General features: G+C 39.5%; 1 protein-coding gene across 2 annotated transcripts in view; it reads left to right on the forward strand.

Annotated features, from left to right (window-relative positions):
* LOC145338627 (receptor-type tyrosine-protein phosphatase gamma-like) overlaps positions 1 to 26,866 on the forward strand; it is a 693,461-nt gene that overhangs the window by 653,676 nt on the left and 12,919 nt on the right. For both annotated transcript variants that reach the window (XM_080183016.1, XM_080183007.1), the window contains 4 exons: positions 4,058 to 4,204; positions 10,708 to 10,801; positions 11,907 to 11,983; positions 17,105 to 17,233. In XM_080183016.1, coding sequence (XP_080039142.1) covers positions 4,058 to 4,204; positions 10,708 to 10,801; positions 11,907 to 11,983; positions 17,105 to 17,233 — 447 coding nt within the window. The remainder of the gene's footprint in view (positions 1 to 4,057; positions 4,205 to 10,707; positions 10,802 to 11,906; positions 11,984 to 17,104; positions 17,234 to 26,866) is intronic.

Consider the following 26,866-nt stretch of genomic DNA (forward strand, 5'->3'; position numbering starts at 1 on the left):
TTAATTATAAGTGGCATAGGGTCTGTAGTGATTTCAGGCTAAAATTGGGCAGAGTTACCAAGATAAGGCTTGACACAGTTTAACAAGTACTGGTTTGCACCTCCAGGGCCAGTTTCAACAAATAGATGTGATATTTAGACTCAAAGCCTGATGTCTGGCTGGTAAGTTTTAGCAGAATTTAAATTCTTTTCCTGTGTGTGTTGAGAGAGAAATCGTTTATATTTAGAATATGGTGTCAAGAGTAATGATGCACTATTGGTTCCACAAAAATGAAACACCCCTAATTTATAGCTCAAAATAGATGAAACACATGAGTAGATAAGTTAATGGTAGCGATAAAAATAAATAATTTTTTCATGCTCCTATCTCTTGTGTTTCTGTCACAGTGCACATGGAATTAAAAGATAGGATCATTCATAGAAAGTGGGACAACCCCTGCTGATGCACAGTTGTTCCTGATGTCTTCTATGAGAAAGGCATTACCTTAATGCAAGTATTGTGCTGACTTTATCAAGTATCCAAGAAAAATAGCAAGTCATCAATTCAAATGCAAACATCTTGAGGATTTGATTTGCATATTTGTTCGGCAGCTGTTTTTGACTTTAAAAAGTACTTTAAAGTTTAGATTGTCCTTAATCTTTAGCGTATCTTGTTCCAGTTCAGCAATCCATCTGAAGTTGCCTCGGTGAATCTCTGGATAAACTGCTGCTTGTAGGTTCATATTAATGGACCCTGTATCTTGATAAGTTGACATTGCATATTCAAAATTCTTGAGATGAATTTGCAATCAATAAGTTGCTTATAAGCTTCAGTCTCTGGTATATCATTCAGGATAAAGTCCCTGGCTACTTTTTTTAAATATTGTTTTGGATCTATAAGAATGTCTAATCTGATATTTCCTCAGTTATACATTATCATTTCACCTTTCTGTGTAATTACTTCATAGGACCTTGGTTCTGAATAAATCTTTGTTACCTCGGTTTGCTGCCAAGTACTTTCTCTGAAATCTTGAATGGGAACTTTTTGTACCAACTGTAAGCTTGGCAATTCTGCACCTGCATTTTTATAGTACATGTTAGAGAGGTGATTGCAGAGCCTCTGGCTCTGATCTTCAGGTCATCGTTGGTCTCTGGTATAGTACCGGAAGATTGGAGGACAGCGAATGTTGTCCCATTGTTTAAGAAGGGGAACAGAGACTTCCCTGGGAATTATAGACCGGTGAGTCTTACTTCTGTTGTGGGCAAGGTTTTAGAAAGAATTATTAGGGATAGGATTTATAGTTATTTGGAGAGTAATGAATTGATTAGAGACAGTCAGCATGGTTTTGTAGCAGGTAGGTCGTGCCTTACTAACCTTATTGAGTTCTTTGAGAATGTGACCAAAGAGGTGGATAGGGGTAAGGCAGTTGACGTGGTATATATGGATTTTAGTAAGGCGTTTGATAAGGTTCACCATGGTAGGCTTCTGCAGAAAATGCAGATGTATGGGATTGGGGGTAATCTAGGTACTTGGATCAGGAATTGGCTAGCAGATAGGAGACAGAGGGTGGTGGTTGATGGTGAATATTCGTCATGGAGTTCGGTTACGAGTGGTGTGCCTCAGGGATCTATTTTGGGGCCACTGCTGTTTGTAATTTTTATTAATGATCTGGATGAGGGTATAGTTGGGTGGATTAGTAAGTTTGCTGATGACACCAAAGTCGGAGTTGTGGTAGATGGTGAGGAAGGGTGTCATAGTTTGCAGGGTGACTTAGACAGGTTGCAGAGCTGGGCCGCGAGGTGGCGGATGGAGTTTAATGCAGAGAAGTGTGAGGTAATTCATTTCGGTAGGAGTAACAGATGTGTTGAGTATAGGGCTAACGGGAGGACTTTGAATAGTGTGGAGGAGCAGAGGGATCTAGGTGTATGTGTACATAGATCCCTGAAAGTTGGGAATCAAGTAGATAAGGTTGTTAAGAAGGCATACGGTGTCTTGGCGTTTATTGGTAGGGGGATTGAATTTAGGAGTCGCAGCGTCATGTTGCAACTGTACACAACTCTGGTGCGGCCGCACTTGGAGTACTGTGTACAGTTCTGGTCCCCACACTACAGGAAGGACGTGGAGGCTTTGGAGAGGGTGCAGAGGAGGTTTACCAGGATGTTGCCTGGTATGGAGGGGAGGTCCTATGAGGAGAGACTGAGGGATTTGGGGTTGTTTTCGCTGGAAAGAAGGAGGCTGAGAGGGGATCTTATTGAAACATATAAGATGATTAGAGGTTTAGATAGGGTGGATAGTGATAGCCTTTTTCCTCGGATGGAGAAAGCTAGCACGAGGGGGCATGGCTTTAAATTAAGGGGGGGTAGTTATAGGACGGATGTCAGGGGTAGGTTCTTTACCCAGAGGGTGGTGAGGGATTGGAATGCCCTGCCTGCTGCGGTTGTAAATGCGCCTAGTTCGGGGGCGTTTAAGAGATCTGTGGATAGGTTTATGGACGAAAAGGGATTGCTTTAGATTAGTGGGTCAGTGTTTTTTTTTAAAGAAAACTGGTCGGCGCAACATCGTCGGCCGAAGGGCCTGTTCTGCGCTGTAATGTTCTATGTTGGTATTTTCTTTTGTAGTTTTAAAAGTCGCTGTCTACTGTCTGAGAGAATAGAAAGGGTAAGAGTATGTAAAGAGATATGTACTGTCTCAAGAACTCTGCCAGTCATGGAATAATTTCACTTCAAGGTGTCGCTCTCAGATGTAACATTGCAACATGTAGATCTTGTTTGGTCTGTCTCCATTTGAGAATTAGGGATTTCACTATGCAAATCATTTATTTATCTTGGCTGTTAGATCCAGAGTAATGAGGAGTAGTGTGATCAATATTCTACCTCTCACAGAAATCCTGAAATGGTTCACCAATAAATTTGCAGATCGTTATCCATAATGAACTCTCCAGACACACCAAAGTAGCACTTAGAATGTACATGACAGTTATGCTTGATGTATTGTGCAATTGTAAATAATGGAGTACTTAGTGTATAGTCAACAATGATGATGAAATCTGAACCATGGAAATGAAAGAGGTCAGATGCGATTTTGGACTAAGGATGAGTAGAAATGCGGAATCGGTGGTTCTGTGTGTTGACTTGGCATTTGTTCTTGCCATGCCTCTCACGTATTGATGATTTCAATGTCATTCTTCATACGTGGCCAATAGATTGTCTGTCTTGTGAGTCTTCTCACCTCATCTCTGCTCACATGTGAGTACTGAAGTTGTTGAAGAATATAGGTCGCAAAGATTCCAATATTATGACCTGCCTGCCTTAAAAAATGACTTCCCAGGAGATGTCCTGGTAAGGCCAAAATGGTCTCATGTGTTTGTGGACATGCTGAACTGAATCAGGCATTTTTCAATGATGGTTTTCTATAGTTTCTGTAGTTGAGAATCTTTCATCAATTCTTTTTGTAAATGCTGGCATTGTGAAATTGAAACTGAATCATATGACACACCATCTCATGATAACATGCTGGCTGCTATCCCTTAAAGACATAATGCCTGTGGTAATATAAGTACATGTAAAGAAAAAAGCTTTATAAAAGTAGTTTATTTATAACTTTCTACTATGTTGAATGAAAGTCATTTCACTGCAAGTCAATAGAACTGTAGAACAATAGATCCTTTGCATTATCAAAAACAACAACCCCAAACTCTTGAAACCACTTAACCTTGTGTAATTAACAGCAGAGATCAGAGAGCCAGAGCTGTCAATCAATCAATATTTTCTCCAAGATACAGGATGTCTGGGCTCTCTGCCAACCCATATTTATGTATACTTGGGCTGAGAGCCCAAATACCCATTAGAAGTGTTGAAACAGCTGTGTCCCAGGGAAAACATTGCCTGAATACCCAGCAATTTGGCAGCATCTGTGGAGAGAGAAGGACAGTGTTAACATCTCAGATTGATGACTTTTTAATCTTAACTCTGAAAAATTATAACATCTGATCCTCTCATATTAAAATTAGACTGTACATGCAATGACTGTAACAAGATAAATAAACAACCCCATGTTTGTTGTGTTCTTTGCTTTTCAGGAACAGTACATTTTTATCCATGAAGCCTTGCGGGAAGCAATACATGGGAAAGAGACAGAAGTACCTGCCACTCAACTGCACAGTTACGTCAACAACATTTTAATTCCAGGAATATCTGGGAAGATGAGGCTTGAGAAACAGTTTAAGGTCAGTTACTAGAAGTAGAGCAATGTTTCCACTCTATGGTAACGTGCTTGTTTTCTTGACGGTTAGTTGCTTTGATCCTTTTTCTGCCTTCTCTCAACTATTTCCCATAGAAATCTGAATATATTAAGGTCTGAATGGAACAATGCAAATATTATTATTTTTAGCCCTTATAGCTATTTATTGACTTTGAACTTAATTTTAAAATGTGCACATTTTCCAATGTAATTCCCCAATGTGGTTAGAAATGAATTAATACCAAGCCTATTTATTTACAATCATTTGAAGATTAGGTAAAGGTGGGCAAGGAATCCTTATACCAACTGACACTATTTTTCAGAATGCATATTTTATTTAAATGTTGAGTTTTGGATCAAAAATTAATTTTGGTCTGAAATTTTACCAAAGTATTTTTGTAAAGTGACGGAGGCATTGTTTTTATTAGAACATTTCTAAACATGCTATTTTTGTCTGCCTTTATAAAATGTTGCCTTAAATCTGGAAAGTGCCTTGTCTTCAGTGATACAGTACTCAGCTGCACAGTTAAGAATAAGGACTTTTTTTCTGAAGATCGCAGACAAAAATCTGCATGTTATCACTCGGGTGCAGCAATTTTTATTGCACCTACTACAGCTTCATTAAACAGTAACTGCTTGTAATAAATTTTATTTAAAAAAATGCTTCCCAAGAAGATATATTTGATAATTTGGAATTCTTCTGTTAGTTAATAGTGATGACAGCAGTATTTATCTTACTTTTTCAGTTATAAAGTGATCCAACAATCATTGGTTTTAAATTCTTCTGATTTAAAACCAAATGGTTTCCACATGTGCTGAAAGCAGACTTACAAATTGATTGACAATGGGATTCCCACTTCACTGATCCACATGGGAAGATTTTGCTTTTGTTGAATTTCGCAGTAAATTAAATTCCTTGCCTACAGTTTTGACCTTACTTTATAAAACCATTGTGTTGATATCAATCCGAAACCTTTTCAGCACTCTGAGTGGTGTGAACATTAAAAACAGATCAAATTTTACACCTTGACAGTGGCTTAGAGCTTTCTTGGAATGAATTATTTCTATGCTTATTTTAGAAAAACACAGTTGTGCTTACATCATCTTTCGAGAAAATGAAAAGTCTTGTCTCTTGATCTAAGAGAACAATAAAGCCACACTATACATCATTCAGTCCTGTGTTGCTTGATCAATAGAATGAAGAATCTGTACTACCTCTGCTTATTGTGCTCTTAGAAGCAATTTGCATAAATCCAGTCTTTTCAGCCACAATATCTGATGATCATCACTTCATTAACTACTAAACATATCCAGTACCTTGCTATGTTCTTACATACCCAAGCTAATATAATTCAGTCTTTATATGTTAGATTGTACATGTCCAAACTACCTGCAGTTCAATGTTATATTAAAGTCAGCATTGTCCCAGATGACCATAGACTAATCTCCTCTTTGAAGGGGATAGCTGAGTGGTGGTGATTTAACCTGAGGATTACCACTCTTCAGACAAGAGGCAAGGTTGAGAAGGTGGGCCTGCATGAATAACCTCAGCCAGTATTTAAATTGAACCCACGATTTTGGTGTCACTAACAAACCAGCTGTTCATCCAACTGAGCCAACCCACTTCCCAATATTGTATTACTACTGTGCCCACACTAATGCAAAATAAATTGGGAAAGATACTTGCTGCATGAGGTCTCAGTCCTCTCGGCTTTGTTCCTGAAGGATTTGTCCAGTTCAGCAGTAAGTCTGTTGCCGCAATGTGTCGACTTAATGTAAGATACAGATTGAGGGATAAGACATTCTTCATTTGTGTGGGCTGTGACCAAATGGAGAGTTGCTTGGGGAAACCTGGCACTGAGACTTGCCCCAGGACACTCTGCATGCAAAGTAAAGTAAAGTTTATTTATTAGTCACAAGTAAGGCTTAACACTGCAATGAAGTTATTGTGAACTCCCCTAGCCACCACACTCCAGCGCCTGTTTGGGTCAGTGCACCTAACCAACATATCTTTCAGATTGTGGGAGGAAACCGGAGCACCCAAAGGAAACCTATGCAGACATGTGGAGAACATGCAAATGTCACACAGACAGGGACCCAAGCCAGGAATCGAATCTGGGTCTCTGGCGCTGTGAGGCAGCAGTGCTCACCACTATACCACCGTGCCACCCCTTGTCACCAGGGGACCTGCAGCCACCAGAGGAAAAGCAGATCCCCAGACCTCATGATCTATTAGGTTCTAACCTTCACCAGTCAACAAGTTTAAAACTGTGAATGATCAAATAAGTTTTGATTTGTTCTTCCCCCATATAAACATTAAAATATTTTTACATTCCGATATATTTTTATTAGCAATGTAGTTGTGCAGTGTTATGTTGTGAAAATCTGTGACCTTTCCCATACAATATATTTTCTTTAAATCCATCTTAAGTTATGGAGTGTGCCATGAACCAGGTCAGATCTTAAGCTGAGTTGCCTTAGTATATTTAATCAGTTCATATTGAAATGAACATCAAAGCCAAATACATTGAATTTGTCATTGTGACAATGTGGTCAAAAACAAACTTGGATAGAAAATTCAAGCCAATCTGAGTCTGATTAGGTTTTGGTTAGACTTGTGTGTAACAAATTCAAGGGAGTGGCTTCCAATGGTGTCCCCCTCTTTTGATGCGAAGTCCTCTCATCAGACTTTGAATGCGTTTGAAATACAGACTCCGCAAAGGAAACTACAAGCAAACATGCCAGGGTTTGCTAATCGCACTTTTCACATGGTGCGTCCGCCTCACTCCCCTCTGGATTAACAGCTGAAATTAGGTGAAGTTTGAGCAATAATTATCCATGTGAAGGGCCTCACTTGGCAACTCTGGGGGCACAAGCAGATCCCACCCCCCACCCCCAACTGGGAAGACTGTGCCATGTTCAATTTGTTCCCGTGCAACAACGAGTACTGTCAAGTGGTTAGGAAGTTCGTCCATAAGATTTTCTGCCACAGACTGAATTGGGGTGGAGGTAGGCGAGTGGCAGGTTCCCCACTTGCCATTCTCCTGCCCAATTAAGTGCCTCCCCCCTCTCCCTGTCACCAAACTATCTGGCAGGGGGGTGCGGTGGGGGGGACAAGGTTCACCTATTGTATCTGCTTCATTCTTAATATCCATCTCCAGCTTGAGTGGTGGGAAAGTGGGTGATACATTTCTTTCATATGTTACTATTTCTTTCATATGTTATTAAATAACAATAGGGATTGGTGTAGAGAGGACAGGTGTCTTTGGAATTGAACCTTGGCAATATAATTTAAAGGAATTTTACATGAGGTGTCAGTAGACAAGTTATAGATTTTGTAAAGCTGAATACAGCACCTATTCTAGATTTAGCATATCATGGTGTACCAATATTTCATCTGCTGTAGATTGTACATTCTGAATTGATACTGATGGCTGAACATCAGCTAACACAAACACGATGCTTTGGCACAATCAGCCAATCATACTGGCGGCCAGCTACGTTTGGTTTTGTGGAAGATGTGTTCAGGACTGTTGTGTCCTTCCCTCATTGAGTTTACTGCTCTGCTTCACTTTCTGCTTTACTGTCTCAAGTGAATAGAATGGATTCCCTCTTAATATCCCAAGTGGAGTTACAGTATTCAGTCAGATTTGCTGCTGAATAGTTCAATTGAGGACTAAAGACAAATTTGAGCAATAATTATCCAATAAGGGCCTCAGTTGGCAACTCTGGGGGTACAAGCAGACCCCACCCCCCACCCCCAACCGGGAAGCCTGTGCCATGTTCAATTTGTTCCAGTGCAACAAACAAGTACTGTCAAATGGTTGGGAAGGTCGTCCACAAGATTTCCTACCACAGACTTTATTGGGGTGGAGGTAGGCGAGTGGCAGGTTCCCCACTTGCCACTCTTCTACCCAATTAAGTGCCTCCCCCCTCTCCCTGTCACCAAACTCTCCGGGGGGATGGGGGAGGGGAGGTGGGGAGCAAGATTCACCTATTGTATCTGCTTCATTCTTAATAACCATCTGAGGATTCATGGCTGTAGCTACATATATATTTTGGGCAGTTTGTGATTACCACTAAAAGGTCTTCTCCACACAGATAACTGGTAGTTCAGTGTTGTCAGTACTTCTCCTTTTCACCTCCTAGACTGGTTCAGTCTTCACAAGTGTTTGACGAGTTTCTTTTCTGTTAACAAATGTGCAATGTTAAATCATGTTCTGCTGCATTGTTTGTATGTGATAGCATCAAGCACTGATTCCCAGTTGAATGGGTTAACTCAAGTGACAGAAACACTTGAAGTAGATAACTAAGAAATATATGTAAATCTCCCAGATAGAGGGTTCACAAACCATGCTTCTGTGCCTTCAACTTTACTGAGATCGAGATGCTTCATCTTCACTTTGATAAATGGTGATGGAATGAAGATGTTTAAACTTGGATATCAAGAAGTTTTAACAAACCTATTGTTCAGTAAATCAGCTTTGCCGGCATGAAACCTGCATGTGACTGAGGTATTAAGTTGGGCACGATGTGCTAAAATTGTTTGGTAATCTCAAAACTTGCCTTAGAATCATGGAGCAGAAATTCCACTGTCAAAGGCAGACCCCGCCAAAATGGTGGCACCATTTATAGGATCAGGAATCTGTTGGGATGGCTAATCTGTCAGGTCTCTTATCCTTACCTGGAGATTTTGCTTTGGAATCGGAGGGATTGAAGTGAAGTTTGCCAAGGACAGGAGTGGAATAACGTCTCAAACCAATGGCAATTAATGGTAGACAACAAATACTGGCCTTGCCACCAATCCCCATGCCCCATTAATGAATGAATAGTAAATAAAAAGTTGTGAATGGAAGTGATCTAAGAAGCTGGCAACAGAACCGTAATTCCTCCATTCTGGAGACATTGGACCTTTGGAGGGCAGGGAAGATGAATGGCATAACACTTTCAGGAACTAAGCTCCACTCTGCATTTCCCAGTGTTCTTCTGCACAGACTCCTCAAATCAACACAACTTGCAATAGCATTTATTTCTCTCTTACCAGGCACCTTCCATCCACGTCTGAATACCCTCAAGCTATTGCCCTCTTCCAGTAATGCCTCACATCACAAATGTCTTTCTTCCTACCCACACAAGCCATGTTTCACACCCATAATTTTCTGCATTCCCTCTATGCAGGCAAAGAGAGAACACAACTTCATGGAGGGCAGAGACCTGAAGGATTAAAATGATGTGGTGTTCTTCAATGTGAAACATGGTCCATTTGGGATGAACCTAGTTTTAATTGATAAATAGGAAGTCAGTCTATCCAAACAATATCTTGTTCTAATTGGCCTGGGCACGTGGTCAATGTCTTGCATTTAATATTCCTTTTGAAAGCTACCTTGAAACAGACCACTTTGCATTCTTTTTTGTCAATATTATTTATTTATTGACAAAAATAAAATGTCATTTACTGGGATATTTAAGGCACTGATGTCTAAGAAATGGTCCACAGACTTCTTTGATCTGGCCTACAGGTCTCTTGCTAGTTCCCATCTTCTTTGTACTTATGCATAAGGGCAACCTCATCGCCTTCGAGCTATTAGTAATTCTTGGCACACTGCACTGATATTGGATCATTTATCATCCATTTTTGCTTTAAATACAAGCTTCATTGAGATCATATTTCATGAGTTTTGTCTGTGCTCAACACAATTAAAGAAGTGCAGTTTTCACAAGTGTTTTGCTAACTTTGTTTGGACAACTGAACAGTGTCAATTATGTTCAGATGCACCACTTCACTTGTGGCTGCTATGATTAGGGGAGTAGAAATTCATTTGCAAAGCAGTGTTTGTAGTGGTGCTACACAGACTATGTTGATTTCCCAAGGGGCAGTAACCACTGCAAGCTACTACCTGCATGGCATTCTTCAATGACATTAATGAAGAACATGACGCAGGTCACATAGGCAGTTCAGAGAGCTGCCTATACCTGAAGTAGTGCTACGTGAAATAAACTGCTCACCCAGCATTCCTTTTAAAATGCAGTTACTCAATTTATCCTAAGGATTCAACTGTCTAATATGAACTTACTTTATGTTAATATTGGATTTCTGCTGATCACCAGCCAAAACTGGGACAAGCCAAAGATAAGACCTGAGAATTTCATAGCAAATCTGGTTTTGTTATTTGGGAATGTTGAACAATTGACTCTTAAACAGTTGTGTATCCAAATTGTTAAATATGCCTTTACATTTTCTTCTCCTGGATATTGGGATTTCTTTTAGCATTAAATATTTCTCATTTTAGGATAGAATTGATAAGTGGTCTTAGTGCTAAATTTCAGTTTATGTTTCTCATTTGGGTTATGTTTCAACAGACAAGGTATTGGTAAAATATTGTGATATCAAATGGTTTTTATCAATTTTTCCTATTTGAGAGATCTGCTACTGAATTGAATCAATATTGACTCTGCACTGATTTCCCTTAAACTCTATCTTTTTTACAGTTGGTAACTCAATGTAATGCAAAATTTATAGAGTGCTTCAGTGCCCAGAAAGAATGCAATAAAGAGAAGAACAGAAACTCCTCAGTTGTGCCATGTAAGATGACCTCTGCTTTGGGGATTAGTGAGAAAGTGACATATTTATAACTCAGCTATTTTCATATTTGAAGATTAATTGTAAGAACCTTAAGTACCTTGGCAGTGAGACTTCACAATTATTGATTGGAAAGTGAAAAACATTACTTTAAAAATTTATTCTTTACGCATTTTTGACCTCTTCTGTAATGCTAAGCATACAAGCCTGATTTATGTGGTTAAAGTAGCTATAAACTACTCACATTGTTTTTCCAAATACTGCCATATAACCATGTTGCAAAATTAATTTTAAAATCAGCAAGGCTGTGACTAAAAGTTTTCGAGATGAAATTTTAGTTTATTGTACAGCATCCTGGCCAGGATTTTACAGTGAACCAGCCCACTGGTCTGAAAGTTGGGGAGTAAACCTGCTTCGGCCAGTCATAGGATCCCGACCCAATTTTACATAAAGCGTGCATTTAACTACCTGCAGTCAGGTTTCCCTATTAAGGGACAAAGCTCCACCCCTGTGGACTATGAGCCAATTGGATGATCAGCAGCCTTTTGTCCCAGCAATTCCACTGGGAGCAATGGCCGCTGCCGATGAATCAACCAGGCGGCAGCGGCATCAACAGGCGAAATCCTGAATCACATTAAGTTGGCCCCAGCAGGGTAGAGGTGGGTTATTTGTGAGGGTAAGCAGGGGTTGCAGCAGGGGGGGGGAAGGCCCTTGCCAAGGTGTGGGGGAGATGCAGAAACTCCATGGAACACAGTACAGAAGGTTCCCCAACCACAAGCCTGCAAGGAAGTTGCAAAAGTGTACCTAGTAGTCTCTCCATATAGCGAAATGCCCACCCAACACTGGTAAAATACCTTAACTTGCCATTTAAGGGCCTTATTGAAGCTAAGGGTAGGAGAACCATTCACCCACCATCTTGCCTGGCACTTGTAAAATGCCTTCTCCGACCATCTCACCTGATTTTTCACCCCCTCCCTGGGAGCCTGTAAAATTCTGGATCTTTAACATATTTATTTGGGAGGAGGTACCATACACTTGAGTGCAATGTAATTATTTTTGAACCAACATTCTTACCTGAAACAGTTTGTGAACTTATCCTATCTTTCAGCGGAACGAGCTCGGGTAGGCCTTGCACCATTACCTGGAACAAAGGGAACTGACTATATTAATGCCTCCTACATTATGGTAAGCTACAACTAAGAGTTGTATTTTCAACACTTCTTTTGCAAACATATACTTTATTTATAAAATGTCTGAAAGAACATTCCAAACCAAAATGACCATCACAGCGCAATAATATTCAAGTTTTCTACACAGGTCATGTTGCACTCTGAGGTGCTTTAATACGATAAAAGGAACATCGCCGGCATTTCAAAATTTCATTACAGAAAGAACAATGATATTTAAGTTGTCTGCTTAGATCGTGTTCCACCCTGAAGTGCTTCAGTGCAATTGCTACAATACAATACATGTAATCTTCATTGCATGCATTCAGTGTCATTCATTGCACTATGGCTGAAAGATCTTAGACAGTACTTTTCTTCATTATGCCTCAGCAACAGCTGCCCCAAGCATATAATCCTGGATTTTGAAATGTACCACTTTGCAACACTCAGTCAAGGACAATTCTTCACAGTGGAAGACCAACAGGTTTCGGGCAGACCAAAGAGTATCTTTCACTGAAACGATGATTCCCCCAGCTGCAGTTGATGTTTGTCTTGTGTAGCTCTGGAAACAATCAAAAACGCATAGAGTCCAACATCACAGAACTGCTTGGGATGCACCTTGACAAAAACCGCCATATGTCTTTCCAGACCTTCTTTGCAAAGGCACATTCAACAAGAGGAAGCTCAACTGTCACTTCCTCACTGCAAAATGGGCAAATGGGTTGAGACTCCGGGCACATAGATAGGAGCTGACAGGGAGAGCCTTCCTCAACACCAGCCAAGCTATGTCCACACTTGTATTTCCAAGATGATTTCATAAACATGTAAAGCTATAATCAAAAGACAAGATTGGAAATGCAATCCTCAAATATGCATAACCTCTTGGATAGCCTGTTATGATTCTTATATCAAATAGCAAAGTCTGTTTGATTTCACATTTTGAAATAATTTACTTAATGGATGCATAACCTACAAACTATAAACCATCATGAACATTTAAACAAGACAGAAGTTACCCATTTTATGTTTTACACAATTAATATGCTAAATCTGGAATGTTTAGTCCTGAAGAAGTTTGTTTTTCCCATTCCTTTCACTTGAAGAGATGATTGATCCAGCTATTTTGCTCTCATTGATTTTATATATTCAGTGATTTCCTGAGAGTAATCAAGCACCTTTGCATTTAGATATCAAGTTGAATCGGTTAACTTTTGTTGTAAATGCAAAATGATCCTGACTTTATGCAATATGGCTTTGTTGGCTTTAAAAATGTAGTAGGACTCTCACTCCAAGTCAGAAGATCTTGGGTTCAAGTTCCACTCCAAAGACTTAAGCCAATAATCTAGGCTGACACTTCAGTACAGTACTGAGTGTGCACTGCATTGTAGGAGTGCTTTCTTTTGAATATAATCTTAAACCATCTGCTGTGTTAGGTAGATACTAAAAAATTGTGATAATATTGTATAAAGAGTGATGGAATTCTCCTTGTTCCTTGGCCAACACTTTTTTAAATGTATTATTTCATGGGATGTGGTCATCACAGGCTAGGCCAGCATTAATTGGCAATCCCTACTTAATGTTGAGAAGGTGGTGTTGAGCCACCTGCTTGAACCATTACAATCTATGTAGCAAAAGCTATTATCACAATGTTGTTAGTTTGGGAGTTCTAGGATTCTAAACCAGTCACAATGAAGGAATGGCAATATGTTTGCAAGTCAGAATGGTGTGTGACTTGGCAGGGAACATGGAAGTAGCAATCCCATGCACCTGCTGCCCTTGTCCTTCTAGTTGGTTTGGGAGGTGCTGTCAAAGAAGTTTTAGAGAGTTGCTGCAGTGCTGAGGAAATAGCTGAAATTCTAACAACGATCTTTCAAATCTCCTTAGTTGTGGGAGTGATCAAATTGAATTGAAGGATTGCAAATATTTGCACCCCTGTTCAAAAGAGAAGAGGAATGAATCTGGTAACTGCAAGCCAATCAGTCCAATGTTAGTGATGGGAAAAGCCACTAGAGACCATTGTCAAGAACAAAATTATTTCCCAATTGGAAAAAGCATATTTTAATATGAGTCAATGGCATTGGTGTTAAAGGCATACCATGGTTAACTAACCTGATTAAGTTCTTTGATAAGAGGCAGAGTGTTGATAAAGGCAATGCAGTAGATGTTGTTTCTAAGGATTTTCGACAAACATTTGATAAAATATCTCATAATATATTTGGAAAATAAAAGGACATGGTATTAAAGAGCCAGTGATAACTTTGGTGATATTATGGTGGGCCATGCGGGATCAACAATAGATTATGAGCCTCATAGAATATGAGCTTGCTCAATACAGACGGAGCTGTGTGGCTTGGGGGTGGTTAAAACCAGCTGGTTCCAGTCAGGCCAGCAGTCAAAAGACTTGGGCCTGACCTGCATTCTGTAGCTGCTGAACACCACTTCTTAAGATTATTATATTGCTGATGAGGAGTAAAGCATGTCTTCTCTTCCCTCCAACCATTTTTACTGTTGAAACGAGTAATCCTAGCCTTGGTAAACCTGAAGCTTACGGTGAAAGCATTGTAGACTGGGCCCAATACACAGAGTGCATGCATTACTTTTTCAGGCCAACATTATTGAGGGAGACGTGAAACAGAAAGTGATCCTGGTGATGGCATGCAGGATCTTGACCTTCAGTGTACTAAAAAGCTTACCTATTCGGATGCCCCTGACTCCAAAACCTTTAGTGAATTAGTGGACTTGGTTACAGGCTACTGTGATACAAAACCTTCCAAAATACTCTAGTGATACCACATTAACATGGCAGGATGAATCTCTGAGGAATCTGCCGCTGAATTTCTGATCAAGTTACAAAAATTGACAGAGCACTGTGAATTTGGGCCCTCCTGACTGACATGTTACGAGATAGATTGGTCTGTGAAATTAACAATGTAACAGCCCAAAAAAAATTATTGGCAGAACCCAATTTGAATCTAAAGAAGGCCATTGAGATAGCTGTATCATTGGAGAACACAGAGAAAGGAGTTCAGGAACTATAGGGGATGTCGGATAGCATTGTTCTTCGATTGGGGGGGGCAGGGTCTCATGCAATGTCCATCCCTCAACTGAGAGCAAAGGGTATCTCAGAATCCCCTACAGCAGTGGAGTCCAAATCACATCACTGGGCAGCCAAGGAATGTCACAGACACCTAGGTAGCATAATAGAAGGTGGTAGATGCCAGATGGTGGACAACTGCAAATGCTGCAGAAGACCACAACTATAGGGGCAGTCAAAACACATGCTATTTCAAAAACAGGCCAGGGCTATTGTTGGATCATTGCTTGTAGGTTGGCCCACAACCAGGAATAGAGGTAAAGTAATTAAATCGCATCTCCATGACAAGGATTGCTCCCATAATGGTGGAGGTGTTAGAAAATGGTCACCCAAGTGGATATGGAGGCTGTAGTCTCTGCTATTAGGGAGCTGCCTTTGGGCTGGTATTCATCTCCTGAACTTAGAAAGCACAATAGCCAGACTGGCCACCTTTGCGGTTGGATGGGAGGGGGAGAAGGGGGGCATTGCAGATGAAGGGCAGCACAGCATTCCTAGTGACTTATAGGTAGCAGTCGGCTCGACTTCAACTCATCATTGAATGGGGACAAGGACATAGTCTCATGGGGAGAAACTGGCTCCAACACATCAGAATGAAATGACTGGAGATCTTCAGGCTGGGTGTGGGGTGGGGGGAGGGACTGTATGAAGTCATCAATAAGTGTCCCAAAGCCTTCCAAGAAGAGGTTTGAAAAATAAGGGGAGCCGAAGCTAAGATCTATGTTTACCCCGATGCTACGCCTAAGTATTTTAGAGAGATATCAGTTCCATATTTCTTACTGGAAAAAGTAGAGTTGGAACTGGAACACCTGGAAAAACTGGGCACAATAAGACCCATACAGTTCGCGGAGTGGGCTGCACCTGTTGTTCCTGTCCTTAAGCCAGATAAGTTGATCTGACATTGTGGAGACTACAAGCTTATTGCCAATCTGCTTGCTGAACTTTATAGACAGCACCCCATCACCCATCATCAAAAGCATTATTAAGATTTTGAATGAATGATTGGTGGCAGCAGGTTCCACTGGAACTCTCAAAATGCAATTGGACAGATTAGGTCTAATTTTCAGAGTTATGGAAAAAAATGTGGAATTAAACTGGATAGTTCTTTTAAAGAGCTATGTGGTGATTATATCTTTAAGGGCAGCACAGCAGATTAAGTGTGACCTGGCCTGGGGACCAGTTAAGACTCAGAGTGGGGAATCACCCTAGGGCTGGAGCTCTCTTAGGCAAAGGAACATTTTGGGAGCATAGAATCCGACAGTTCAGCAGGAAGCCATTTGCCCATCATGATTTTGCTAACTTGTGAAGATGCACTCTCACAGACTTTGTTAATGTACACAAAAAAGCTTCGTTAATAAGAATTGTTCAGCAGCTGCATGGCTACAGCCAACTCCCCACGTGTCTCGTATGATGGGCAGAATGCTCATGCTGAATTATAAGACTTTATGTTTCTTTAATTTATCCCTCAGTCAACACTGTTGAATATTTTCAGGGCATTTATTTTATTCTGTCTGTGGCATCTGGCTGAATGCCAGTTAGCTGCTGCATTTTTCTGCATTGCAATAGCGACTATACTTCAGAAGAATTTAACTGGTTTGAAGTGCTCAAGGATGTCTTGACGAAATGAAAGGAATTATAAAATTGCAGGTTCCTTTCTTTCATGTACATATAATTTCCTGTCACAAACTAAATTCTTGTTCTGTACATTGAATAATAACTTACAAAGGGAATTTGAAATCTACTTGAAAAAGAGAAATTCGCAGGGCTGAGGAAAGAGCAGGGGAGCACAACTAATTAGAGAACTCTTTTTCAGAGAATGAATGGTCTCTGCTATAAGATTCTATGAATATACACTATAATGTACTAAACAGATGTCACTTAGTGTCTCTACGTTATCTTTTTCTTAAAAGCCAGGAGAGAAATATTTTTTTAAATATATTAATTTGAAAAGAGAAGTTCTGATATCTCAGAAGAGCTTGGAGAAATGCGCCTTATGTGCTTCTACTCATCACGCAGATAATAATTAAAACATCTGTTCAATTTTTATAGGGATATTACAGAAGCAATGAATTTATTATTACCCAGCATCCTTTGCCACACACCACAAAGGACTTTTGGCGAATGATTTGGGACCACAATGCACAAATAATTGTCATGTTACCAGACAACCATGGACTGGTGAGTAAAAAAGTTTTCTATGTAATTTTGTTATTTCAGCTATTGTTTTCTTTTCATTGAGTTCTTAATCTTGTCTTCTGAATATTCCATTGTAAAATATAAATCAGGTATACCTTATCAGATTAATGCAAACCATTTGCTATAGGTTTGGTGCTGAGGAATTTGATTATTTAATAGCATCTGAATTTTTCATTTAATTGAGTTTATAAATATTCAGATCTGACAGGTTTGCAATTCTCTGCGTGACTGACAAGTTATTTCTAATTATTCTGATATATTATAAGAATACTAAATTTAGTTTTCACTGGTGATGCTTCCCTTTCTTAAATTCGAACATTCTTTCCGGTGAGAAACTCAAATGGACCACTGCTGGTACTCGCCATGTTCTGTAGATAGGAAAAAAGTAAAATGTGTAGCTACTTTGTGACTCGCTCACAGTGGCACAGCGTTTAGTACTGCTGCCTCATAGCACCACGGACCCAGATTCGATTCCTGGCTTGGACCACTGTCTGTGCAGAGACTGCACATTCTCCCCGTGTCTGCGTAGGTTTCCAGTTCAAAAGACGTGCTGTTTAGGCAGATTGGCCAAGCTAAATTCTTCCTCAGTGTACCTGAACAGATGCCGAAGTGTGGCGACACGGAGATTTTCACAGTAACTTCATTGCAGTATTAATGTAAGCCAGCTTGTGACACTAATAAATAAATTTTAAATTTGGTCATAAATCTGTGCAAGCTTTAGAAAATATCAATAATTTGAATCTTTAGATGTTGCAGCCAAATCTATTCAGATAAGTCCATTTTTTTTTTAGAAGAGACTTACTTTGTGACTACAGATAGTAGTGGTTATACAACCAATTTACTTTATAGCATTGCAACAAAGCCAGATGCACCAAATTGGTAGAAGCATAAATACAGTTAAGAACAAGTTAATTTTTTAAAAATTAAGAAAAACGAAAAGCATAAATTGCAATTGTAAAAAAAAGTTCAGAAACTCCTAATTACCATAGCTTTATATGGGACCACTGACTGTGATTCTCTCCTCTAATATTTCCCTGCGTTGTGTCATTTGCTGCATCTCATCCCCACCCCACTACTTAGAGGAACTAAGCTGAGTGGACTCCAGCCTATAACTGAGCTAATATTCAGTTCTGCTGTACTTGATTGCTTTGCCATGTCATACATTGACAAGGGGTCACAAAAAATAAAAATATTATTGTTGGATTATTAATTTTGGTCCTGAAGAAATCTCAGCATCAGTACATTACAAACTACCACTAAATTCAATGACAATGTTTAATTTTGTTAAAATGGTGATTCTGGTGCCTAAACAGCATCATAAGTGTTTGCTACAACATAATTTTAGGAGCTGTAGAGGCATTCCTTGTGCCAACCATAAATGAGCATTAGGCCCATTAAATGTGCTAATAAGGAGACCACCTCTTCCGACACATGGGGGAACAACTCAGTAGAACAGGCTCAAGTCACTGAAAGGTCTTCCCCTGTTCCAAACCAACTTCCATCCTATCTTCAAATAGTTACTAGAGGTAGCATATCAAAATAATCTAAGAAGACACATAAATTTATAGGAATAGTCAAGTTTATTTATGGAATGAAGAGATTTAATATAAGTGCCTCTTCCCACTGAACATAAAGAGCAGGGACTTTAGTGAACCTAGTAAAGAACTACTTCAATAGCAGTGTATTACTTGAGAGTCAGTCCCGTAATTTATGATCGCAAATGGAACTTGACCTTTACTTAACATGGAGTGTCTTATTTTCTTCAGTGAATCTGACTTGCCATTGTATGCTTTATACTTGCTGTGCTTGACTAAACAAATGTCAAATTTTCACTTATTTAGAGGCAAAGTTCATTCTTAATATTATGCATGCAGTTAATGGCCATCTCAATTCTAAACAAGGCAATTATTTACTTGCTGAGTCCTGGAACAGAAGCCAAAAAATGTCAAAAAGTATAACATGTTTATTCCAACTTTCTGGTTCCCTGAAGCATTGTGGAGTAGATTTTACAATGGTTTTATGTAGTACTTGTGCTAAAGAAAATTAACCAGAGTTTTTTTGGGGGGATTTTGTCATGAAATTTGCTAGAAAAATATTTATGAAGGTCTCTTGAATGATTGAAGATGATGATTACAGGTTGTCTAAATGCCCTGTTTGGAAAGTGTTGGGACTTGCTGTCCCTCATTTAATTTAGTTTTTATAATTTAATTCTGCAGATTAAAGAAAAATTAAAAGTTCAACCGACATGTAGGCAATGTAGCCTTGTGCTATATTTTACTGAGTTTTTATATGCACACTACTAAATGTTAACATAGGGCATAGTCAAAGGACTGCACCTGTAGGTGGCATTGTGATAGGATATGCTGTAGTATCATATGGCATGACTACCTTAGGCAAAAATAAATAATGCACCTTTAAAAGCATACACAAAGGGGGGAAAATGCTTTTGGGTGAGATTTTCTGCCCAGCCCATGGCATGTTTTGTGCCAGCAGAAGTGGCCCGCCATTGGTCAGTGGTTGGATCTTTTCATCCCACCATTGTCAACGGGGTTTCCCATTGAACGCACCCCTCAGCACTGTGAAACCCACAGCAGGGCCGTACCATTGGTGGGACTGGAAAATCCTGCTGGCACGCACAGCAGGTAAGTTCCTGCCAATTTAAATCAAATGTCAGTTATAAAGGAAAATTAATGCAATGTCTTAAAAGGGAAGGCATCACACTGAAGGAAGCACACCTGGAGTAATCTCCTTTCATCAAACTTGACCCACATGTAATGAACCTGAAAAAGCCCCCTCCAAACTCTTCAATTGATATCATTTTCTGAACCAGTCCACTCCCTGAAGGTTGGAAAAACCTCTTACTGGGATTCATCCAACTGGCAAGACACTATTTCTCTTTGACCTGCTGCAGCGCCCACCCTCCCTGCACCAAGGCAGAGTCACAAAACTAGGAACGACAACCTGGCAAATCAGAAAGCTCATCCCTGTCCCTCAATCCTCCACCCCACAAAATTGGAAAAATATTTGTTCTGGCCCCAGGTTCTGTACTGCAGACTCCTCAGTGGCTAGAGTCCCTATTCATGTTTGTTCTTTCTCCCTGTCTCCACACCCCCACCACCACAATCAACTTACTGTGCTGCAGTGATATTCTCAATCCAAGCCCACCCAATCCCATTGAAAGAAAATTTCCACCAATAACCCAAAACACTTAAATGGGACTGCAAATAAAGGAGTCAAGATTCATGCCAAGTTTCCCCCCTATGTTGAGGCTTTGGGTTCTGTAATGCATTAAACAGTGAGAGGGATTGAAAACTTAAAATTGTACAAATGGAATATGTTTCAAAGAAAACAATGTTGGAAAAGGAATTTGCCCTGGTTGTGCAAAATGGGAGATAGTGAGTTGGCAGCCTGGTTTTCTTTGTCTTTTGCTGAAGAAAAGCACAGTGTGTTAAATGGGTAAGCTAAGATGAATTTCCATTCCATTAGCTTAGAAAAGTGAGAATGGGTACAAGTTCTTAGCCCATACAAATGCAAATTGATAATTCAAAGATGAGTTCCTAGAGGTTTGAAGTATAAATTGTTTAAAAGATCAGAACTATCACAATAAATCATGTTCATTTAGGCTATCCTCAAAGAATCAAGGTCAGGGATAGAAATGATGGGCCCTAGTGCTCCTCCTATTTCTGGGCCCCTTGTTCACCACCCCACACACACTGCACCCTCAACGTCTCACTTAACTCTCTCCCTCAATCATGCATTATATTCTTTCCCCTTTCAAGATTCACCAATCAATTTACCAATTACAAAAATTACAATTACAAAAATGTGTTAGTAAAATGTTGACAATCATTGTTAGCATCTGGTTACAAGTATTGTTTGATATCTATACAACATGAGTCATTAATATTCAGAGCAGCAACAATATAATGCAGTATTAGTTTGTGTATGCCCTTTCAGTAAGAACTATTAACAAACAAGAAAGTACACATTTTATTTTATCAGAATCGTGCAATATTAATTTGACAGGAAAATATCCTGTTGTTTATAACACTATGCAGACAATAACACTGATTTTTGGAGACTGCCTCAGCGTTCATTAACATGTTCTGCACATTGCACTACATGGACACAGTGACAGTAAATTCATATCTGAGGAAAGATTCAATACTTGCAACTCAGATAAACTGCACAAGATCTTTTCCATTCTGTAAAAGAATTAGAAGACTTTCTCCTGCCTGGGTACAAGATAATATTCAATATAATATTTTATAGAAGGGGTGTAATTGGATTCTGTTTTATCAGTAATCTCATAGGGCAGTAAGATCAAATAAATTCTAAGGAAAAAAAAGTGGAATGATTGAGCAACATTGGTTTTCACTCTTAGTGAGAAACACTGGAGCCCTCGGGTGTCTCAGTATGCTACAATTTTTAAGTAGCCAGTAAATAAAGACTGAGTGATTAACAATTTTATCTGTTTTTTTCTTAATCAGCAAGTCTGAAGACTCTGCTGCTTCTCACTGCAATACATTTTCAATATCTACTATGCAACATAACTTTATACTGATATTCTATGCTGCAAATATCAAATAAAGTACCGAGATAGAATGGGATAATAAATAAGTAGACAAAGGGACAATATTGAGGTCATTGGAAAAGACTCTTGAGAATCGTGTACAGCACAAAACCAGTTACTGATTCACATTCCTATAAAGTCAATCTCTGCTCTCAAAGCCTGTTCGCAGTCAACTTCCATTAGCAAAACAAAAAGAACTCCATCCATGACTCCACTCTCTGCTCACAAAGTAATTATAGATGACAAAGATCATCTAACTCAGTTTATCTCATTCATTCCAGAGTAACAAATGAACATATAAATTAGGAGCAGGAGTAAGACATTCATAAGAACATAAGAAATAGGAACAGGAGTAGGCCATCTAGCCCTTCGAGCCTGCCCCGCCATTCAATAAGATCATGGCTGATCTCAATAAGATCATGGCTGATCTAAATGATGATGGCTGGTCAGTTGAACTTTGATCATTCAGCCCCTCCAGCCTGCTCCACCTTTTAATAACATTGCCTACATTACATCAGTGACTACAACCCAAAACTATCTAATTGGTTTGACAAATTGGAAGAGGTATTTTACAAATTGTAAATTTTGTCTTTCTTTCATTACCCCGGCAATGGTGGAAATTGGAGACCAAATGCTGATTCTCTAAGGATAATTAATCACTGAGCAATCAACTGATTGTTCGAAAGGTGAATACATTTACAGAACAATTCAACTCTCTAGCTATTACAACCTTACCATTCTGACTTCTCTGGCACAACCCACAATATACATTAAAAGTCATCTCCTCCTAATATGCTAATGACACACTCACCAGGTTTTGCTCATTAGATATCTACCAGCAGCTTAGGAAAATTTACAATACATTGAATTGTTGAGCTGACTTTTTCAGGGAAGAATGATACAAGGTACACAAAATTCAGCTCAGCCTTGACTCAAGAACTGGATTGTTTCCACTTCCCCCAGAAACTCTCATACAAATTGTGTTCTGCACTGAACTTACAGCCTAAAATTCAAAAAGAAACTCCAACAGCAAAAAGAGATTGACAGCATTCACACCATGCCGCTCCTTCACCCACCCCCATCAACAGCTCTGTGACCTTCCCCACACCTCAGAGCTCCCAGCCTAACTTTCCATCTCTCTAACAGCCGCCAATTTCCCCACACCTCTCCAACAGCCCACAAAATGTCCCTCCATCCCTCCAACACCCTCTAACCAGCCCCAAACCTACTCCAAATACACCAATGCCCTCAACCCCTCCAACTTGCCTCCCACGCTTCCAACACCCCTCAAGCTAGCCCCAACCTTCTCCATTTCTCCAACACAAATTCTCCTCAGACCATTTGTTCTAAAACTGAAATTTGACTAACCATTTTGCAACCAAGAACTCTCTCAGTTGCTGGCAGTTGTTGTTGACCTTCAGACAATTCCATGCTTTTTCTGCCAGACTTTGCAAAAAAGAATCAAAGCCACAAAGCTGCCTGTAGGTCAGAAGCAGCAGTGCAATAACACAATGAAATTGACACACACAAACCAACTATAAAACAAAATTGAAATTCAGCCTGAAGATTGCAATGTTTTTTAAAAGTCAGTCTTTCAAGTTGGCAGTTCTGCTCCTTGTTGCTCAGGGTATAGGTCAAAAAGAAACTCCATTCAGAGCAAGGAGACCCCCTTCCCCCTCCCCCCAGCCATCCATGCCCCTGTGTGTTTGGCACCGTCTCCAACCCCATCCTCCTGCACAACCTTTTTCCCGACCCTACAAAGAGTAATTAACCACCTTATAATGGTGAGAAGAGCAGTCCTTTTTGGTAGCCTTCAAAGGATTCAGCATTATATTTTCTGTGGGTATTTATCTGAGTTTTTTTTCCAGTTGGGCAATGAGTTGTCTTTACTCAGTAAGAAAAGTGAAAAATCCTGCAAATGCTAGAATTCTGAAAACAAGAATAGGGAAAGCAGGAAATACTTACCAGGTCAGACATCATCAGTGGAGAAATGAGCTGGATTTCTGCATCACAGTTAAAATAGCATCAGGTGTCATTGACATCATAAAACTCCAACTGGTAAAGCTGAAATGTGACATCTAAAAGTCTTATCTACTGAGGCGAAGCTCTCACATGCTGCCTGAAGTGGCACCAGATAAGTGTGCAGAGAACACCACACAGCTGATATTTTAACCCTCCCTACAAAATCCCACCCTTAAGTGTTTGAGGGATTAATATTAAAATTGAATCGGCCTATTAGAGTATATTCTGGCCACCATTCAAAAAAAACACACGGCAACTGGCAATTTCCAGTAAGCAGGGTACAGTGTAAGGATTCCCTGGTTGATCCCTGGTATTTAAATTCTGGGTATCAGATAAATGAAGATGGATTGAAGTTTGCAGAGAGTGTAAAGTTCATTTACAGCAGTTCTGTTGTTGTTGCAAAGTCACAGTGACATTACATGCACACACTAGTGATTGATTTACAACCATGGTAAGAAGCCATGGCTGTGCACTAGGGCAAAGGATGTAGTTACAAAATCAGATATTGCTGCTGACAAGTGTCACACAATGTTGCAGCCACTTTGTGCTGCTACAAAGAATGGGTAATTGGAGAGTTCAATCCCACGATCATCCATACTGATCCCTAAATTGGCTTGTCAAACTTGGCTCTGTTGGAAATGCTGTCACCTCTTAAGCCAAAAGGTTGTGGGCTCAGTACTGTAAATTGCACTGCAGTATTCTTATTAAAACAAAGTCTAATCTGTTTGGTCCAGAAGTCCAGGATGAAATAATTAACCAATGTCACGTCTGCTTGAGTAGTTGGATCTTATTTGCCTCTATTCAAAAGGAGTTTTCCTGTGACCTAGCCAAAGTTCCTTCCTCAAAGAAACAAAATCATTCATCTTAATATTTATGGAACATTTGTGGTGCAAAATGTTTGCTACATTTACCAACATTAAAAACTGTCACTGTGTTCCAAAAGTAATTTATTATATGAAGCTTTTTGAAACATTGCAATGCAAAAGGCACTAAAGTAACGTTTGCTGTGATGTATTATTGTTAAGGATAGATGCCAAGTAAAGGCCAGGTACCTCTCACATTTAAAAGAGAAAAAAGTCAGACTGCTAAGACAAATTTCCATGGAGTTTTGAAGTAGAGTTTATGAAAGCCTAGGAGCAAGTTGATTATCCAACGTATTGACGAAGGAAGATAAACTATAAGTGCGCATGTGCCATTAAACTGTCTGAAAATACATACTTCTTAAGGTATTCAAATAAATGACATGCCCATATCCTCAATAATTAGTTGCAAATTTGCAACTAACAAGAATTGCCTTGAAAATATGACTGTGGAGATGCTGGCATTGGACTAGGGTGGGCACAGTAAGAAGTCTCACAACACCAGATGAGCCTGATGAAGGAGCAGCGTTCCGAAAGCTCGTGATTCCACATAAACCCGTTGGACTTTAACCTGGTGTTGTGAGACTTCTTATTGAAAATAACAGTTGTAGTAAAATTGCAAGTTGGTTTAAATGGAAATGAGCTGGGATGGTTTTGGAAAGGCTTAATTTTCCTATATGCTAATGACCTCACTGTTGAAGATGGCTAAGGGAAGTATTTTGATGAAACTTGGTGCGCAGGTTGTGGCCCAAAGAGGAACTGATTAGTTTTAGGTGAAGGTGAAGAGATTCGGATTTTGGAATTTTTAAGGATCTGTTAACATTAAGAGTGTTGTGGTGAATTTGGGGCTGATGATAGCCACTCAGCTATTCTTTGATCCTCATCTATAAAAAGTGACCAGATAAAGATTTTTTTAAGTGTTTAAACCAGCCTTTATAATGAGCTATAGCAAGTGATCTTGTGCCTCAGCTGGGGTGGCACACTAGAGAACACTGATCCAAAGATTACACAGACATCTATACTTTCAGGTTTGATTATAAGAAATTAGCATATACGAATCAAAGGTGTACATTTGTTATTATTTATGTCCAGTCATGACTATTGATTAGTTTTACATCATGTATAGCATATGAATACAATTAAACAATTATAACATATGCGCATCTCCTTGATTATAATGTCCAATGAGTGTAAAGCACGTACTTGCTATCTAGCTTAATTCACTACTAGCTACAACTTGTCCTTAACGAAACAACTTATGTCTGGCTTCTTTATGTCAGTTATCCTCCCTTGTCTGGTGTCCCTGGTGTTTAATGAACTATTTCAAAGTAAGAATATTCAATAGACAAACAAACTCTATGTGGAAGCTATAAGTGTTATTGCTTCTTGCCATTATTTCCAGACCATTCGGTATCAGAGCGAATGGTAGAGCAATTCCACAATGTTCTTACACTCTTTGAGAGGGAACTCCTGTGATATCCATACCTGATAACTGACAACTTGAAGCTTTGTCCTTGAGTGCTTCTTCACAGCTAGGAGCTCAGAGTTTCTATGATTTTCAATCGAACTTATTTTTAACCCTTTTGAGGAAATGGGACCCATAGGCGTTTTCTTGTTAGAATGTTATGGATTTTCTGAGCTGCTCTGATAGAATTTTTCACAGCTGCCGGAGTTTTCAGAGCAGATTGTTGGATCTGGTTCAGAATGAAGACTCCTCAGTGGAAGCTCTTAATAAAAAGGTTTCCTTGTTCAGCTTTGTAGTTTATAGAGCATCAACCAGACAGGGAAAATCCTCAAGGAAGAACTGTGTAACTGCAATAGCACTGAGTTAACATAGTGTGGCAGAGATACATGCTTTATGGAGTGCCCTCTTCACTTGTTTTCAGTAATGTTACATGATTTCACATGTCTAAGTCCTCTTGTGTTTATATCATTTTCTGCCAGCTTATGGTGGGAAATGTGTAAAAGTAACCAGGCAGGACTCAGCTTTTCATTCTCTCAACTCCTTTTAAAGGAACACATGGCTTATATTCAATGGGGAAAAAATTAATTATTGTTGCACCACTTCCAAGTGGTGTTTCACAGCCTTATGTTGATTCCCCAGGGCAGACAGCACTGTCAGCTGCTACCAATGCGGTAGTATAATAACTTGTGCTTGTT

Source organism: Carcharhinus amblyrhynchos, chromosome 3 (assembly GCF_965287045.1).
Source record: "Carcharhinus amblyrhynchos chromosome 3, sCarAmb.v2.hapA, whole genome shotgun sequence".
NCBI lineage: Eukaryota > Metazoa > Chordata > Chondrichthyes > Carcharhiniformes > Carcharhinidae > Carcharhinus > Carcharhinus amblyrhynchos.